The sequence below is a fragment of the Triplophysa rosa genome, linkage group LG18 (assembly GCF_024868665.1).
Source record: "Triplophysa rosa linkage group LG18, Trosa_1v2, whole genome shotgun sequence".
Classification (NCBI taxonomy): domain Eukaryota; kingdom Metazoa; phylum Chordata; class Actinopteri; order Cypriniformes; family Nemacheilidae; genus Triplophysa; species Triplophysa rosa.
This window is the reverse complement of record NC_079907.1, coordinates 20297795-20317514: the sequence shown is the minus strand read 5'-3', so window position 1 is coordinate 20317514 and position 19720 is coordinate 20297795. Positions and strand designations below refer to the sequence as shown.

General features: G+C 38.3%; 3 protein-coding genes across 5 annotated transcripts; 2 read left to right on the top strand and 1 right to left on the bottom strand.

The window, feature by feature from the left end:
- The first annotated feature begins 292 nt into the window (after positions 1–292).
- Positions 293–10758, top strand: slc4a1b (solute carrier family 4 member 1b (Diego blood group)). The gene is made up of 17 exons (XM_057358463.1): positions 293–404; positions 2006–2177; positions 2643–2778; positions 2894–2960; positions 3073–3115; positions 4562–4746; positions 4851–5061; positions 5634–5837; positions 6005–6153; positions 6250–6444; positions 7709–7957; positions 8040–8129; positions 8360–8526; positions 9371–9612; positions 9693–9862; positions 9987–10160; positions 10604–10758. The coding sequence occupies exons 1-17, from the start codon at positions 312–314 to the stop codon at positions 10682–10684; spliced, it is 2628 nt and encodes an 875-aa protein (XP_057214446.1). The 5' UTR covers positions 293–311; the 3' UTR covers positions 10685–10758.
- A 536-nt stretch (positions 10759–11294) lies between these two features.
- Positions 11295–13637, bottom strand: dnajb14 (DnaJ heat shock protein family (Hsp40) member B14). Its single transcript, XM_057358503.1, has one exon. The coding sequence runs from the start codon at positions 13597–13599 to the stop codon at positions 12469–12471; it is 1131 nt and encodes a 376-aa protein (XP_057214486.1). The 5' UTR covers positions 13600–13637; the 3' UTR covers positions 11295–12468.
- A 461-nt stretch (positions 13638–14098) lies between these two features.
- On the top strand, positions 14099–19538 carry atxn7l3b (ataxin 7 like 3b). 3 transcript variants are annotated; one of them, XR_008964775.1, is made up of 9 exons: positions 14099–14423; positions 15029–15149; positions 15271–15403; positions 16359–16530; positions 16666–16763; positions 17651–17709; positions 17934–17979; positions 18341–18395; positions 18579–19538. XR_008964775.1 is itself a non-coding variant. In XM_057358344.1 (8 exons), the coding sequence occupies exons 2-8, from the start codon at positions 15099–15101 to the stop codon at positions 18656–18658; spliced, it is 603 nt and encodes a 200-aa protein (XP_057214327.1). In that variant the 5' UTR covers positions 14099–14423; positions 15029–15098; the 3' UTR covers positions 18659–19538. The 3 variants fall into 3 exon arrangements, 1 of the variants encoding a protein (XP_057214327.1); XR_008964776.1 differs by having other exon boundaries at positions 14102–14423; positions 17651–17673; XM_057358344.1 differs by lacking the exon at positions 18341–18395 and having other exon boundaries at positions 17651–17673.
- Positions 19539–19720: the final 182 nt, after the last annotated feature.

The following is a 19720-nucleotide window of genomic DNA, read 5'->3' as shown; positions in this document are numbered from 1 at the left end:
AGTGAATTAACTCAAGTTTACACAGATCTCATAGCATATAGTTCATCACAGTAACTATATGGACGTGTTATGCGAAAGTCTGAAAGTGCAGGCCCACGAATTATATATGCCATTGCAACAAAAATTTTCATCATTTATTTTGTTTCTTCAAAATAAATGTCACTTGCTATCTTGTTTTGTTATATACTGCAATTAAATGTTTAAGTGTCTCTGTGCTTTTTGGGGGGATCACTGTGACCACAAGCATCTACATCTACGTGAGTGTTGTCATCATTTGTATCTGTGTGTATAGGTGTGTCTGTGATACAGGTATGCATGCAGTTTATAAAAGTCTGTGGGATTTTGTGAGGATCTGTGAGACCAGAGATTGTTTCTCAGCAGGGTCAGCTGCCCTTATACTACAGGTAAGTGCAAGGAAATATTATATTATATTTCAAATATTTTTTCAAAATGTTGTTAATTGTTTGCCTTTTGTTAATTTTAATGGATTTTAATTTAATTTTTTACATTTTGTGATTTTTAAGATTGTTTTTATATTTGCTAAATGTACACTGTAAATAAGAGAGAGAAAAGTGGAGGGCGTAGTTTGTTTTATCGTGGCTTATATATTGATTTGTACAAATTTTTCGTGCCATTAAAAAAGAATGACTTAAACTTTGTTGCGGTTCATTCATTTAACTTAATTTAAGCATTTGTTAAGTCATTACATCTTTTACATTTTTTCATGCAATAGTATCAATATGAAATAAATACACATTCAATTACATTTAAAGAGATAACTCAGTTTTTGAAAATGTTCCAAAAAAAATGTTATATGTTCATGCCAAATAATATTAATCAAACTACAGTTGGGTTATTTTCATTAAGTAATAATAACTCATAACATGATGATACATAATAAGAAATATGATTGAAAAAAACAGTTTTTGGAAATAAACTCTTCATTTTCAGCAGCAATACAATAACATACTGTACAAGTTCAAATTGTAGCTAGATACAAATAGATTCGTATTTTTAATGCTTTAACTATGTGGTCATGCAGAATTTAATGTTAACTTATGAATTCTGAAGAGACAGCGTTGCCTGGACAATGTCAAGCACATGCCAAGACACACACACACACACATTGATACAGTTCATAATCCTGTTGCACAGACACACTCACAAGTTTCCACATTTGTGCCACACACACACCAATGATGTTTAGAGAGTAAACATGAGCTTTCATTTATCAGTCATCTCTGGACAGGAAACACAACACACACACATACTCGGTCACGCTAAGCACCAGAGGTCTAGCCATCATGTTTGAGCTGTCGACATCCATTTTTTGGACTATGTTAACAAGAAGAAGGACACTGAGATATCATGTGACATCTCCCAGAGAAAAATCGTATTACTGTAGGGGTTCTCTTTGATAATTCAGGAGACTTTAGTGAGTTTTCAGTTATGTTTAAATGGATAGTTCATCCAAAAATGCATTCCTTTATTATTTATTCCCCTCATGTCAGTCCAAACCTGTCTGACTTTCTCTCTTCTTCAGAACACAAAAGACGATATTTTGAAGAGCATTTAACTTCCATTGTATAGACACAAAACCACAAAAAATCCTCATAACCTCTTCTTTTGTGTTCCACAGAAGAAACAGTCATATATGTTTTGAATGACATGGGGGAAATAAGTGATGACATAAATGATCATTTTTATTTTTGGGTGAATAGTCCCTTTATCCGAATTTTGTTTCTAGTGTTTTCGTTTTTATGAAATAAAACAGATCTAATTGTAAAAACTGGGTTATATAAAAAGGTTATATTAAAAATGTTTATATTTTGAACATTTTATGAACTAAAATATTATTTAATATTATTCATTACAAACTCGGAAAAGTACATTTTGTGGCCGGTGAACGTGTGTTGAGTGGATCTATGTAGATGAAAGAAATTCAGCCAAAATAGATGTTCACTGTTACTTTTATTGATTTACTCTGTGTGATCTATATGGTCAGGTCTATGTGAAGATGAACGAGAATTCGACTCAGCAGAGTTATTGGCAGGAGATGGGCAGATGGATGGGCTACGAAGAGACATATGATGTGGAGGCCGGACGCTGGGGCCCGTTACACATCTCGTATCTCACCTTCAACAGCCTGGTGCAGTTACGCAGGACAATGAACACTGGTGAGAACTAAAAATGTCTGTGAGGGTATCAAACCTCTGGCCAAATTAATTAACAAACACAATGTTTTTTAATGAAAGTTAAGTATGACTACGAGGAATTTAAACTGCACTGGTTTCACTTGAAGAGGTAAGCAACAATTTCTAGGAATTGTGGAATGTGAGCACGGATGTAACCACACAACCCAAACTTAAACAAGATGCTAATAGACACAGTTTGTTTCATAATCAAGAGCCTCACATAATGTCCTGTTAAACCAGTTAAACTGGTGTTCCTTAGCTAGTGTTTGTGTTTAGAATTGTGGTAAAGCTCAGAAGATCCTCCATGCCTCATTCTCTCTTGACTTCACTCAAACTTACACAATTCATTTCGCCTTTAGTTTATTTGGTCCCTCAGAGATTGGACCCCGTCTGTCATTCAGCTCTTTTTATAATGTCAGTATATTGGTTTTGTCTGCATGTCATCAGGTGTGGTGATGCTGGACATAGAGGAGAAGATCCTCTCTAGTATCTTGGAGAAGATTGTGGATGCTCTGGTTGACAAAAGAGAGATCCTGGCAGGGGACAGAGATAAGGTTCTTCAGGCATTAATGCACAAGCAAAGGTACACACATTTTACCATACAAATTAAAAGTTCACGTTTTAGAAATTGAAAGAAATGTCTAAATACCAGCCAAATAGAGATCACTCTATCATAGAGGCTCTTTATCTCTCTGCAGTCAGTCAATGGAGAGCCAGCCTCTGACATCAGGTGTGGAAATGGAAAAATTCTCAGTCACAGAGAAAGTAAGCAAAAACGTTTCATAAGAACACATTACTCTTCCCCTGATTTTGAATGTTTAAAATGTACTGATATGACTGATACGTTTTGTCTGTTTTACTTTATTCTTGCCTAAAGAGGGACACAGCTGACAGTGCAGAGGCTTCAATGGTGCTTGTAGGTGAGAATGATATCACCTGCAGTTTCACAACTATTTTTTTACATTTTATGGTAGTTACACAATTACATCATTGTGTAATTTTTAACGGCAGCGACTGCGGTTGCTAATTGCATCCTACCACTCATGCCATCCCTCCTCCATTTCGAAGCACTACGGAGGCTGAAAGAGGATTAAGATGTCGTCACGTTTTTTGCTTTTTTCAGAATGAGATAACGTATTTACAAAATGCATTCTGTGGAGCAGTTTGTCTGTTTTGGGATAGTGTAGAAACAACATGGCGACATGGCAACAACATTCTATGCAAGGGGACCCGTGCTGTATGTAGATAGAAATAGAGTTAATAATACAAATATGTTTTAAAATATACTTTACACAATAATTCCTTTCGACCTGACACGACATGAAATGCAATTCATTACCTGCCATTTCGCATGCATAAAATTAAAGAGTACTCACCTGAAGCCGTATGGCAATACATAGCTCCTTGAAGAATTACAATATGAGTTCAGTCCAATATGGCAGCGAAAAATTAAAGTGGTTAAGGAAACCCTAGATTACGGCAAAATTTCTAATTATTAACTATTTTATCATGAATTTGGTTGTTCCTGCAGCATAAAAATATTTATGTTAAACTATGTTAAATGTCATGACTCTGACAGGGAAGAACCCAGATGCAGACAGCAGGTAGCAACAAAATACTTTTAATAAACAAAATCCACGATTGGGGCAAACAGTAAATAATACAGGACTCGAAACAAATACTTCCCACAAGGGGGCAAAACAAAAGAAGTCCAAACAACAAGAAATGAAAAGTCCACTTCACACGACAGGCAAGACTGGAACAGGGTAACAAGATGCTAGGGAATACTCCACACTAACTTTACACAAGACTCTGCACACATTGCAAAACGACCCGGCACGGGACAGAGAACACGAGGGCCTTAAATGGGGAAAACTAACGAGGGAAAATTACAAAGGGCAGGTGAGGGGAATGAAACACTGAAGGGAAGATTACAGGGAAACAAGGGTGCGGGGCCAAGACACGCGACAGGAGAGCACATGAACACAAAACAAGAGAACACAAAAGACATGGTACTGTCACAACCCTGTCCACAGAACTAGAAAACTCCTGACAAGAAGGACAGGATTATGACAGTTAAAGATCTTGCCGTAACATTTTTGAGGATATTGTTGAATTAACATATTGCGGGGTATTTTAGTAATTCAGAGCAGCAATTAACGTACACTGTCAAAAAAATGTACCTGAGCTGTCACTGGGGCGGTACCATAGAGTGCATATTAGTACCTCAGGGGTACATATTAGGACCTTCTAAAAGGGTATTGCCCCAGTGATAGCTTGGATACATTTCTGACCATTTTTTCTAACAGTGTATTCTGGACAATTTGTAAATTACTTTTTAAATTTTGTGTGTGTTTGTGTGTAAGGTGCTCTGGAATTCCTGGAGAGGCCCACGGTGGCATTTGTGCGTCTCCGGGATGCCGTTGTGCTAGAATCGGCCCTGGAAACTCGTGTGCCTGTGCGATTTATTTTCATCCTTATTGGTCCTACCAAGAATGACATGAATTATCATGAATGTGGCCGGGCAATGGCAGCGCTGCTGGCTGATAAAGTAAGACCACAGACAACAGCTCAAATTCTTGCTAAAGATCATAAGGAGAAACGATCTTTTGATATATTTGTCTCTTCTTTTGATATTTTCAAATCTATCTTCAGGTTTTTAATCAGGTAGCGTTTCAGGCTCAGAGTGACAGTGAGCTGACTGATGCTGTGACAGACTTCATGGACTGCTGTATAGTCATCCCTCCCACTGAGATTCCAAATGAGTCCATGCTCACGCCACTCATTCCCTTCCAAAAGAAACTCCTGCAGGAGAGACTCCGCCCCTCCGATCCCAAGCTCCGCCTAGATGTCAAACCTTGCAAACGTAAGAACAAACACATAGAATTACTTTTTTCTACTTTATCTTCATTTATCACAAACTTGAATGATATTAATACATATAAAGTACATTTAAAGTAGGTCCTATGTACTGTATCAACCAATAATCTGTATCAACCAATAATTTAAAAACAGCCGATGATCAGGGCTGATATATCCTGTCAATCAAAAGAGGACAGGATAATGCATTGAATTTGTGCTCTGTATATAGAAAATGTTAAGAAACATCACCAGTTTGATGTTCAAAATTATATGAATTAATAACATTCAGAAACTTAGTATGGGTGCATCTCTATTTATTACTCTAAAATACATGATTCTGATCATTTTGGGCAAATAATAGTTAGGAAAAATTGTAAAATGAATCCCTCCCAACTCTTTTTATGAGTTTATTGATGAAAGACATGAAATATATAATAATCTGGGTTATGTAAAGGCATTTGTTTGTTACTACAGAACAAAGAGTGATACAAGATAATTAACAATTATTTTTTGCAATAATGACCACTAGTCACAACACCAGAGCTCACGGATCTAACTTTATCTATTTTCTCAAAGCTTCGCAATGCTCAGTGCCTCCAGCAGAGGATCCTCTAGCCCGTACAGGCGTCCCATTCGGTGGCATGATCAGAGACTTCAGGAGGCGCTACAAACACTACACCAGCGACATCAAGGATGCCCTGAATGTTCAGGTTGTGGCCGCAATCATCTTCATCTACTTTGCTGCGCTCTCGCCTGCCATCACCTTCGGAGGCCTCCTTGGTATGTCCAGTACGCTCAACCTGATAATGCCTTTGTTTGCATTTTGAACAAATCTAGTTTGTTTTTGAAATTCAAGTGATCTGTAATATTGCCAATGAAGTCAATCATGTCTTTTGAAACCGCAGCCAATATAATATTGTTTGGCCCACTTCTGCTCATCTCTGCAGCTGATAAAGTGGAAAACATGATGGGCGTCTCAGAGCTGATGATCTCCACCTCAGTGCAGGGGATCATCTTCTGTCTCATCGCCGCTCAACCTGTGCTGGTTATTGGCTTCTCTGGACCTCTGTTGGTGTTTGAAGAAGCCTTTTATACTGTGAGTCTCACTATACAACATTCACATGAAGACAAGAGTTAAGTGTCTGTTCTGCTCATTCATTTGCTCCCATCTTGCTTCTCCTCCTGGCTGAAGTTCTGTAAGTCTAAGGGCATCGAGTATATCGTAGGCAGAGTGTGGGTTGGGGCGTGGCTGGTGGTCATCGTCGTGGCGATTGTTGCCGTGGAGGGAAGCTTCCTGGTGCGCTTCATTTCCCGCTTCACTCAAGAGATCTTCTCCATCCTCATCTCCCTCATCTTCATCTATGAGACTTTTTCCAAGCTCGGCAAGGTACACACAGTCATCCTCAACAAGTGATCATTCATCCATTTTATATTTTTCATATACATTTGCTCTGATTTATAGAAGAGAAATCATGTGTTCAGTTTTCGCGCAAGCAAAACCGCACGAATGAAGCTCGCAGACTGTCTGTCAACTGTAAATTTTACTTTTGAGTTTTGTCTTTAGGATTCTTTTTTTTTTAATTGATTTTTTGATTGTTGGTCACATATAATTTATTTTGATTATGCACTATTATGAGTTATTTTAATGAGTTTTAATGTGTCAAGTCAATGTTGATCTTTTGAGACTATAATCAAGTATTTCAAGAGCAGTTTGATTTGGATGTTTATGCAGTTCCCTCATAAATGTATTTTCTCACTATTAACTAATTGTTATTAGCATGCCTATTATTGGCTTATTGGCTGTTTATTAGTACTTATAAAGCTCATATTCTGCACGACCATACTCTACATCCCTAATCCTACCCAATCCCTAAACCTAATAACTACCTTACTAACTATTAATAAGCCACAAATTAAGAGTTAATTGGGGAAAAAGTCATAGTTAACGGTTTGTTAATAGCGAGAATTGCCCCCTATACTGAAGTGTGGCCATGTTTTTTATTTTCCTTACACTTACCCCTTTATTCCCCAAACTTTACATATTGTTCTGCTTTACCTACAGATATGTTCTGTAGATGTACATTATTGTTACAATTAGTTACGCTGTAAATCCTGTTTAATTATGCGGTACATTGTGGGCCGTAATCTAAAGCGTTACCGAATATTTTTTCAAGTTCCATCACTGATGCAAAGTTGTAGTCAATGATACTTTCTAAGGAAAAAACTAAATAACTCAAACGTTAAAAAAATACTTTTGTCTGATGGATAATACATTTTTGCAGTAACATTAAAATAACTTTTTTCAACATTGCTAAACAGTCTTGAATGCTATTCTTACATGGTTAGTGGAATATTTAAAACAGTCAGATATAACATTTTCATACTGTATTTAGAACATAACAATCAAAATCAAGTTTCATTTTAACAAGGTTTAAAATGAAATAATACTGATAATATTGAGCACAATGCATATCGTGCATCAATAACACCGTGCATTACAAATCTGGTTGGTTAGTTTTTAGCGATAGTAATGTGTGGTCTATTTAATAAAATAAAGAAATAAAACATAAGATTTCTGTTATATAATAACATGCTATTCATTCCGTTATTTGAATAGTTCTCTATTCTCTCTGTTTCATCCGCCATCAAAGGTTTTCAAAGAACATCCTCTCATGCTGAATTACAATCATCTGAACGGTACAGCTGAAGACCCTTGGCACACTGTTGTCAGCTATCAGAGACTCGTGGACAACTTTACAGGCAATGTGACTGTTTTGAGGGACGTTGTACACCGGGCGTATCCCAACACGGCTCTTCTGTCCATGTGTCTCATGTTTGGCTGCTTCTCCTTAGCTTACTATCTACGCATGTTTAAGAATGGCACATTCTTGCCAGGCAAGGTCTGTATATATATCTAGTGTTTTTGAATATTGAAAATCTTCCATTGACTAGCTCGCTAATGGGAGAGTGTTTGTTGCACAGATTCGACGTCTTCTTGGTGACTTTGGAGTCCCCATTGCCATTTTCCTTATGGTTGCTGTTGATATTAACATTGAGGATGCATACACACAGGTATGCGTGTAATTTAGTATGTGTGTGTTTGTTAAAAATATGCAATATCAAAAAGCCTCTGCATAAATTTACAATGTTTCACTTACAATTTTAATTTGATTCTATTACAATTAATATATTAAATTCCTTGCTTGCAGTTATGTATAGACAATGAATAGGCACTTTTAGGGCACCAATTCAGGCCTTGTAAAGTTGATGTGTTGCCCTCTGACCTTTGACCTGTGTTACAGAAACTAGTGGTGCCTAAGGGTCTGCAGGTGTCCAACCCTAAGATGCGCGGCTGGTTCATCAACCCGCTGGGCGAACACAAGTCCTTCCCTGTGTGGATGATGTTTGCAAGTGTTATCCCAGCCATGTTGGTCTTCATCCTCATTTTCCTCGAGTCTCAGATCACGACGTGAGTGATGTTTTCTGAAGGAAGGTCATTGATTCGCTCCAGCCCATTTTCACATTAAATCATAGGATCATGACCACTGACACTAACCAGGCGTGAACAAGTTCCTAACTGGTGAAACATGACATCGGCCACATTAATATCTTAAATTTAGGGAACACATGTACTAATAAATTGTAATGAAATTTCCTAAATGTAGTATAAATTACATAAAGCATCTACTAAATATGTACCAGTGAAACTGTAGTACAAAAGTAACCATTCTGCGCTCCTTGACAAATCTACTTTTCTGTTTTAATCGTTTAATCTACAACAATGCAAAGTGGAAGTGAGACCAATCAGATTTCACGGTGGGCGGGGCTACTCAGCCCAACACTAAAGAAACAGAAACCAAGCAAGTGCCCTGTTAGGACATAGCAACACAATCTCACAGCAGTTCGTACAATTTTACGAAGTGATTTCATTTGTACGTTTTAGTGTGATACGTTTAATACGAAATAGCCACCTTGTAAAATAGTTACGAATGGACATAATGTGATATTTCATGTTAAATTAGACAAGAATGTAACAAAAAGTTTTGGCATGAAGAATAAACTTAGTTTCATTAGTCCTGTCACCTTCGCAAGTCTACTTTTTGTGTACTCAGAGTTTACTACTGATAAAATACACTTTTATAATTTAAAAAAATGTATATTATAATATGCTAGAACTACAACTTAGCTTTATATGTACTTAATAAAATAACCTTAAATAATACTTTTTATTAAGAAATGCAGAATCTTAGTTTAATGTTTTCAAAGATATTGACAGAAAAACTTTCTTTTTTTGCTTGGTCTCGCTTTTAAAGGCTAATTGTGAGTAAACCAGAGAGAAAAATGGTCAAGGGTTCTGGTTTTCACATGGATCTTCTTATCCTGGTGAGCATGGGGGGTCTAGGGGCCATATTTGGCGTTCCCTGGTTGAGCGCTGCGACTGTACGCTCCGTATCCCACGCCAACGCCCTCACCGTCATGAGCAAGGCTCCGAAGCCTGAGATTGAGAAGGTTCTGGAACAAAGAGTCAGTGGCGTAGTAGTGGCCTTGCTTGTTGGTACGTGGAACAATCTTGAAAAATCATCACATCGTTCTTACTACTTCTCCTGAGGTCAAGGTACATTAACCTGTTTGCAGGTCTGTCCATCCTCATGGAGCCCATTCTTAAAATGATTCCAGTCACAGCTCTGTTCGGGATCTTCCTCTACATGGGAATCACATCCCTCAGTGGGATCCAGCTATGGGATCGAATGCTGTTACTCCTCATCCCCAAAAAGTATCACCCCAATGAACCCTACGTGACAAGAGTAAGTTTGAACACACTGTTGGAATATTGTGCACTTAATTTTTCCGTCCTGATTCCAGAATGTCATATTCTGTGACCACTTGTGCGTGTAACGAGCTGATGGTGGTCTCTGGTTCCCCCTGCAGGTTAGCACCAGTAAGATGCATGTGTACACTGCTATACAGATTGGATGTTTGGTGATCCTGTGGGTGGTCAAGTCGAGCCCTGTATCACTGGCTCTGCCCTTTGTCCTAATTCTTACCATCCCTCTGCGCATGTTCATGACTGGACGACTGTTCACCGAGACAGAGATGAAATGTGTAAGTAACAGTAACGTCAGTTTTGTTCCAAAGCTTGATCATTCAAAGCAATAGTTTACCACGAGATAACAGTTATGTCACTATTTGCTCATTTTTGTGTCATTCCAAACTCATGACTTTCTTCAGTGGAACATAAAAACATTTTTAGCAAAATTGTGTATGCTGTTCTTTGCAATACAATGAAAACGAATGCGTAAAGATGAAATCAAGCTCTAAAGCTATATCCATGTGCTATATTTTTAGTCTTATGACGCCACATAATAGTTTTATGGGAGGAACAGACTTTAAAAGAAGTTATTTTTACCTAGTCATTGCTTGAAAACAACAGCTTGAATATGCTGCATTTCTAGTTTTGTGCCGAGTTCATGATTTCAGACTAAGATTTTTTGGGGGGCAAACTTGCTCTTTGCGTCTCACATTTCCAATTTGTATTTTCAATATAGCTCGACGCTGACGGTGCCAAAGTGACGTTTGAGGAGGAGCCGGGAGTGGATGTGTATAATGAATCTCAGATGCCACTGTAGATGCTTCCATCTGCCATCAAACTCATTTCATCTCTTTGTGTGATCAAAAAACATGTGCAATTAAATATATTAAATCAAATAAACGTGTGTGTGCTAGTTTGATCTACATAATTGGGAGAGACGAGAGAAATGTGTTTATTTTTACTAATTATCCAAGATCCGGTTTTAGTTCTTTAAAACTTAGGGACAGACTTTTGACATAGGCCAAGCCTAGTTTCTTCTTGTCTTACCCATCTTACAGATGTTGAGCTCCAATCAGTTCCCCTCACACCAAACAAATTGCAAAAAGCACTTAAGAAAGCAATGATCTCAAAGAGTGCAATATCACTTTGTTATTTCCATAGCTTGTACATCTCAGCAGCAGTAAGAAGGAGAACAGGTGCTGGAGAAGTGCACAGAATGTCTTTCTATATTTGTCCCAATACCTACACTTTGCACTTGTCTGATCAAAGGTAGGTTGGATTCGGGTTTAAAAGAGCAAATACAGTTTTGCAGTGATTATTATTATCTGACTGCAGTCGTGAGGAATGCACGAGCTGTTCTGGTGAAGTTTAGATGATTACCTTCTCATGAGGGACAATGAACATGCATCAGCAAGCATCTATAGGAATGATAACTTCTTTAATCCAGTGGTTCATACAAACCTTTTAACACACATCTGGTTGCACACTGCTGCCAGGTATTGGATATTTAATTTTCAGTATTTGCTGCTGCTACTACAAAGGAGTATGGCTGCAGTAATCTCACGAGGGACTTCAGAGTGCAGGTTACATATTAAACTTAATATTACTTTTTATTCATTTACATTTTTACAGCCCCGTAAAAAAAACATTTCTCAGACCTGCCCTAGAGCCTCAGCACTATCCATTTTAGACCTCCCACTTATAGGAAGAGTTTAATTTTTACTTTATTAATGTTTTAGCTGTTTTGTTGTGCGCTTTAGTCACCTAAATACAGAGCATGAATAAACTATTCCTATGCAGGAATGGTCAATTCCTAGAGAAACTAGAGTGCACCGTTCCATTAGCAGCAGGGCGGACTACCAGCCTCACCAAAAAACCATTAGACATCGGCATCCCACACCGAACACTGCTGACACAATTCGGACCAAATCCATGAGCATTTCCCTGGCTTCCAGTTATTTAGAATACAAAAAATACTACTTCTGGACTATAAATCATGTGGCCTACAATCTAAACGCGCTGCGGTTATGTTTTCAAAATATAAAAAAACAACGAGATCACTGAGGTCAGATGAATTATAACCAAGCATGGCTAGACAGAGTTTTGCTCCTCGACCACATACAGCTGGAACTAACATACAGAAGAAGTCAGATGAGGCCCAGGTTTCAGTCCAAATACATCCAGTTACCTGTGCATTTATTGTCTGAGCAATATATTTCCTTAGTTCTCATTTCGCTGCTTTGCACACATTTAAATACATTTTTAAATGTAAACTTTTATTTCTTTGATTCTTGTTTAAACGTTATCTCCTTGCCTGTCTAAAGCACTTTGAACTAAAAGATGACTTAAGAATAAGAAATTATATTATGTTATGTACAGTATATATAATATCGTATATATACACCTGATGGCTCTAGTAGCCTACTTTTGGTCAGTCGACTGAGCTATACAGCAAAACATATTCCAGTGGAAGGTGAGGGATTTTCAAAACAATTCTAATATTAGTTTCATTCTATCATCATGTTAAAAACAATGCAAGAAACATTAACATAGAATTCTATCGTGTCTTTCAAATATTCTCAGCGTCGGTAAGCCTCTGGTTCACCCTCCGCGGAAAAGGTCGTTCAGTCTTTCCAGCTCTTTGCAGTTGTCCATGGTCATGAGCTCAGCCTTCTTCCGTAGTCGCTCATCCCTGTAGACCTTAGAAGCGTACAGCAGATCCGTTTTCGTCTGCCTCTCCTTCCAGCAGTTGTTGCGCACGTTGGAAACGTAGTCGTCCTCCACACTCTTCTCGATCTTCTGCAAGACTGAGCCCTTGAACTCGGATTTAAAATCTCGGCTGACATAATAGTCTACATGCAGATTGTCTGTTTGTCTCTTAATAGTCTGTCCAGTGGACGGTCTGGAGTACAGACTATAGGGCGGCGTGGACACCAGCAGCTGGCTGAGAACCGACACCACGATCAGCACGACGATGGGCATCAGTTGAATAAACATGGAGAAGCCACCTTCTCCTCTTTCCTCCGCTCGCTCTCTGGTTTGGTCCGTCTGGCGACTGTAATGTGCTCTGCCGTTGGTGAACGTGTGCGTGGTCTGCGAAGGGAAGACGCCCCCGAAGAACATGTTGAAAAGATCTTCAGGTGTAATATCGGCCTCAAAGCCTCGGTGGAAGTCAAAGTTTCCATGAGAGCTGTGACTTGGGCTGCTGGGTTCATTTCCACCATACTCATCGTACTGCCTTCTCTTGTCTGGGTTACTGAGCACCGCATAGGCATTTCCGATCTTCTTAAAGGCTTCAGTCGCTCCTGGCGCGTGATTTTTGTCAGGATGGAACTTTAAAGCCAGTTTCCTATAGGCCTTTTTTAGTTCCTCATCACTAGCATCTTTACTGATACCAAGTACCTCATAGAAATCCTTACATCTCTTTATACTCTGTACACCTTCAGTCTGCTCCTGGGTAAATGTTTTACTTGTATCTGCAGCTGCCGAGTCCTGGTTCTGTGTCTCGTGTGGGGTTTGGGTTTCTGGCTGTGCTCCATTGGCTCGTTTTCTGCCAGTCCCGGCTGCAGTTTCATTCCTCAGCAACGCTTCCAGCAATATTTTGGCTTTCTGGGTCGGATACAGTTTTTCTGCTTTGTTGAGGAACTTCGAAGCCTTCTCTTTATCGCCATCTTCGAGGGCTCTGGTGGCGATTTTTATACATTTTTCAGCTTCGTCCCGGTTTCCTTCCATCGTTTCTGCTGTTTCTGTTTCTTCTGCTTCTTCCTCGATTTAACAGAGGTTCGCGAACTAAAATGTTGCCTCAGCGCCCTCTACTGTTAGCCGTCGGGTGCTGCATTGGCGCCAAAGTCCCTATACAAAAGTCTTCGCTCTCGGTATCCATATTCGCAACTCCACCTGACAGCTATTTCAGTCATACGAGATCTTCAAAACCGCTCGCTCAGGTCACAATAAAACAACAGCGACTCCCATTATTAAATAAAACCTGGCATCAATAGTACTACAAATTCTGTTAGTTACGCTTAAATTGCGCTAAAAAAAAAGAACAACAACAAAATTCTTCTGTTCGCAAATCTTTGTGCAGTACGCCGCCCTCAGAGAACCGTTAGACGATTGGATGGATTGATGACTGGGTCTTTTTACTGGATCGTAGGACTTTCATTGCAAAAGTGTTGCACTTTTGCTTATTCATAGCAACAGACGTGTAGGGTCTTAATCGTGTCTTTAGTTAGCGCCCTCTGTCGGAGCTGGTTAATCGATTGAGCGGTGAGCGATCCAGGGATCAGGATGTATCGATGAGGATCGATTAACCGCGTCTGATCGAGGGGAAATGGAAGTCTGCAGGCGGAGGATAAGAGATTCATCGATGAATGTGGAACTTTGGTTTTGTCTGTGAGGAAACGTTTTAAGGGAAATGTCTTTATGAACGTCAAATTATCGTGACAAAGAAGAGGCAGATTTCTATCAAATTTAAATATATAGATTTGATCCGATGAGAAGCTACAGCCAGTACAGCGAACAGACCGAAAACACCAACAACCTTCATCCCAGAGCTGGTAAGTAGTCAAAATAATGCCCCAAAATGCTAGAAATCACGTCAGGATCTAGATTACGTGGTTTTCCAGACGTTAAAGGGCGTAACATCTTACACGTCTAATGCAAGTCGGTGTACAGTAGGGTGTTGAATGGATCAATAATCATTTTGGGGAATCTTTATAATGCCTTTTTAACAGCAATCGTGTTTAATGATCAAATATTGTGTTTATGATCTCATGCAAGTAAAACCTCGGCGTTTCATCGTCTCCAAGCTATATAATCTTTGTATTTCAGCCTGCATTGCCATTCAAGACGTTAAGAGATACAATGTCGCGATTTATCGGTTCATTTTACATTGAAGACGATGTTACATTTACAGTTGCTACATGTTAATTGTGTGTTACACGTGTTCATTTATTTTACACATTCTGAAATAAGTGCGATATGCCGCGTAAAATGTGTTATTGGACGTAATGCAACGAAATCTCGGCGCATTCATGTTATTGTATTACATAGGAATATACGCGCTTATTATTAAGTAACTGCAATGTTAGCCTCATAATGCTGTTTGATGATAATATATTGCTGTCTCATGCTCTCTTTGTTTGGGTTGTTGTTGTTGCAGTGTCTCCTCAGCCTGTGACTGCTGCACTACAGCATGTAGACAGCAGTGCATTCTCCTGCAGCTTTTGCAAATGAAAATGGAGGACGTGTCTCTGTCCAGTATGGACAACAGTAAGATGGAGGTGAGAGGCGATGCCTTTCATGTTTTTTTATCTAAACATTCACATTTGTTTTCTTATATATTTATTTACACAATACAATTGTTATGCATGCATGCATGCATGCATTGTACCTTCTCCACAGGGCTTTGTTCAAGAGATCCTGTCTGACCTGGTGGAAGACGCCTGTTTGGGTCTTTGTTTTGAGGTGCACAGGGCTGTCAAACAAGGATACTTTTTCTTGGATGATACAGACCAGGATAGTATGAAGGACTTTGGTGAGAGTTTGACATGTTTCTAAATCGCACAATGGAATCGTTCACCCAAAGTCATGAAAATTCTCGCATAATGTATTCACTCTCATGCCATTCCAGATGTATATGACTTCCTTACTTCAGCTGAACGCAAAAAAAAGCATTTTAATTTAAGCGTTTTAAATTAAAGTATGTAGTGGTATTTTCCTGTACAGGTTTCGAAATGGCAAAGCTCCAAAAAGCACACACGTCCATCATTAAAACAATCCAAAACCTATCAATTTGCTTTAAAAGACATTTGTGACCTGGACCACAAAACCAGTCATGTGAGTCAATTTTTGAAATTGAGATTTATGCATCATTTGTAAGCTGAATGATGAACCCAAAAGCAGAATTTCTAAGCTTTACATAGATACCAAACTTGATTGAGTAATTCCCAAAGAGCGGGCAGCAGCCAGCGTAGTTTTCGGGATGTTGCTGCATCCACTCACAAAAATAACGTTTTGATATGTTTACGGTAGGACATTTACAAAATATCTTAATGGAACATGATCTTTACTTAATATCCAAATGCTTTTTGGCATAAAAGAAAAATCGATAATGTTGAAACTTGACCCATACAATGTATTGTTGACTTTTGCTACAAAAACCTGTGCTATTTATGACTGGTTTTGTGGTGATGGGTCACATTTATTAACACACTCAGTTTAGGAAAATAATGGAATTGCACAGAATTGCTTCGCTCAAGGAAAGTGTTTCAGCCAGGAGCCTTAACAAACTTCTGAGGTGGCCTCGAGGATTTTTTAATCATTTAAAAAGACACAAAAGTAGATTGTAGTGTAACATTATCTTAAAGGTAGTCTCTATTTCAGCCTTTTAAAGCTATAAGGTAGTTTTGTATAAAGATAGGTCTGATATTTAAGACATTTTTGACTGATAATCTAATCTGTAGCTCTGCTGTCCATTGTGCCTTTTGTAGAAATTGTGGACCAGCCTGGAGTAGACATTTTTGGGCAAGTGTACAACCAGTGGAAAAACAAAGAGTGTGTGTGTCCCAACTGCAGCCGCAGCATTGCTGCGTCTCGCTTTGCACCACACCTGGAGAAATGCCTCGGGATGGGCCGCAACAGCAGTCGTATTGCCAACCGCAGGTATAGTTAATGAACGTCATCATCGCTGCAAAGCTCTTGACTTAAATATATGTTTCATAAAGATGCCACTTGATCCTCAGGCACTGTGCTAGCAATATAATGTAATGTATTATGTTTTTGTCTCCCCTTTTTCAGAATTGCAAGCGGCAACAACACAAACAAATCAGAGAGCGATCAAGAGGACAATGATGATGTAAACGACAATGATTGGTCTTATGGCGCAGAAAAGAAAGGTGAGATTGTTGTGCGTGCATCTTAAATTGCAATCTTAGTTTTGTGGACTACAGTGGAAATATTAGGTGGCTAAACCAGATTTCTAGAATTGTTTTTTAAAGAAGCCGAGATCCCCTGGAAGACCCTCATAATTGATCCTAACTACATAACAAAACAATTCTTTAGAATTTTCGTTACACTGATTTAAACCACAAACTTTCAATTTTCCTAATAAATGGCAATAGACGGAGACACAGACGCTGTGTCCGAAATCGCATACTGTGACAGTTCGTACTGAATTTGAATAAGTAACAGTGCGTTCCGTAGAGTATGAGTGGGAGTAGTATGAATACATTTCGGACATACTGCGTCCGCCATGTTTTATGGTCATCTGACCCGTATTGCTCTTTGACCTATGACGTATTAATAACAAACTATACGTGAGCGTGGATAAAAACATAATTTAATTCGATTCAGTTCAGCTTTATTTAAATAGCGCTTTTCACAATGTTTCATTTTTGCAAAGCAGCTTTACAGGAAGAAAGACAAAAAATAAACAAAAGTTAGTAGTAGGATTGAAATAACCAGGGTCCATAATTTAGTCACGAGAAATTCATTTATTGGCACTTACGTTAAAAACTGACGTCCGCCTTAATGTTTTCTGCTATATTTATTTGATTGACTCGTTTCCATCAAATGGTGTCCATCCGATCCACACTCACGAATCTCTATAGTATGGAAGTAGGCGATTTGGGACGCTTCACATTTACTTCCCACAACTGTTGACATGGCACTGTACAGTAGATTTAATAGAACCAGTGCAACTGCTGAAAAAAAGAATTTCATTGGTGTATTGATAATTGAATCGGTTTCATGTCATTAAACATGCTGACGTTTTGTTTTCCAGCCAAGAAGAGAAAGTCAGATAAGGTATTTTTACATTCTTTGAAACAACCTGTACCTTTGGTAAGTTTGTCTTACTGTAACCGATCAAATTTCATGCTCTTAGATGACCTTTCCTCATTGATAGCTTTTAAAAGGGCGTAGAGTGTAGTTTTTGTTTATTGACAACAACTGTATTGACTACAGGCTGTAAATTAGATTTCTTGTGAATTCTCCCTTTAAGGTCTTTTCATTGGCTTTAAGTGCACTGCAGGCAAATGTTTGATGTTTCATTTCTTTCTGTACAGAATCCAAATTCACCAAGAAGATCCAAATCGATGAAACATAAAAATGGTAAGTATGAGCTGTACCTTTTAACACAAACAGACTGTGGGATTCGAAAAGAAGAATGTGCATTGTAACATCATCTACAAAGTGCAATTAGCATGTTTAAAGTACACCGTAAAACCAGGGCATTTATCTTTAATTGAACGAATCGTTTTAAGACATTACATTATTTTGGCTGACGAGTTAAGCTACTGGAATAGACAAAAGTTGCTTTAAAAGTCACTATTTTCTTTATTTAAAATGATTGAATGTAAGCCTACATCTGTCAATTTTGCATCAAGTACGGGTAATTCACAAAGGACGGATTTCCGTGTTATGTCTTTGTATTATATGCATATTTCTCATTTGTTTATCCATGTACATGAAGCCTGATGCCTCTGGTTGATACGTGTCGCTGACGAGAGCCGCAATTTTCTCAGATGGTAGAAAAATCTTTATTTACATACGTTCAGGCGCATGATTGATTTAAGCATGCTAAAATGTTGTGTATAACTGACAGTCTTAGTTGAATGTATAATGCAAGTTGAAAAACGTTCTATATTGCATTACTGCAGATGCAGAAACATGACATTATAAATGAATGTTTTTTTCTTTTTTTCTTGAAGCTTTGCTGGGTCCTAAGCACCGCATGGAGAACCAAGATAGCTCCTGCGTGTTGCTAAGAGACGAGACATTTTCTCAATAATGCTGTTGGAAGCAAAAGTCACTTGATCGCAGCATTGCGTGAGCTGAATTATGCTGATCAACGGCGGAGACATGGACTAATTCTTCTGACATTGAGTTTACATTTTACTTTTTTTTTCTTATTTGTTACTTCTTTTTTTTCTTCAGGAATATTTGCACATGGCTGGTCTCTTTAAAATGACACGTTTAGGATAGAGGAACTTGCGTAATTCTCTCAGGGAGGAAGTTCAAACTCGTCATCCTATCAGCAGACAGAAACAGCTGAGCATAGAGTCACAGATGCTGGGCCTCTCCCATAACAAAGAGACAGTATTCTTTCTAAAATAAAAATTCTAACAATGTATACCTTCTCATATCTGTGCCCTCTTATTCTAGGGCATTTTGAAGCAATTAAAATAAATTGGGCATGGTTATTAGCATGCACATCCAGATTAGTAATCCATGTCAACAATTTCCCATCAGGTTACTTATTGTACTGTTTGATATTATTGAATTGTATTGAAAATCACGATCTAGTAAAATATATTCTTTTCTCTGTAGTTCCAATAGCCAAAGTGTGGTACAATTGTACTGTATGTTACTCTAGTCCTCTAGCACATCATCATCATACTACATTTTTTCCATTGGTAAATTATTGGTTACAGAGAGAACAGAGGTTGGTAGTCTCCAAAAAAAAAAAAGATCTGATCATGGCATGAGTGTCTTTATCAGTGTAATTGTTTTCTTTTTGTATTTCTTATGTATTAGATGTTTACAGTGGAATGTGTCCTGTGCGGTCTCACATTGTGTAAAACTGTATATATTTGACTAGATGAAAAATGCTGCTATCCTCACCATGAGTCATTATCTTATGGGCATGTAATAAAAGATCTCAGAACATGCTTCATGTGTGCTATAAAAAATGTGTTTCTGGGTGTTGTGTCTTATGTTGCAGATGCAAATGTTTTTTTTAATAGTTTTAATGGGTTTTTAAGAGTTGTAAGCAGAGCTTAGTGTGTGGGATGGTGTATCCCACAATGCAGCAAACCTTTAACTGCTACGTCACAAATTGTATGTCTTCAAA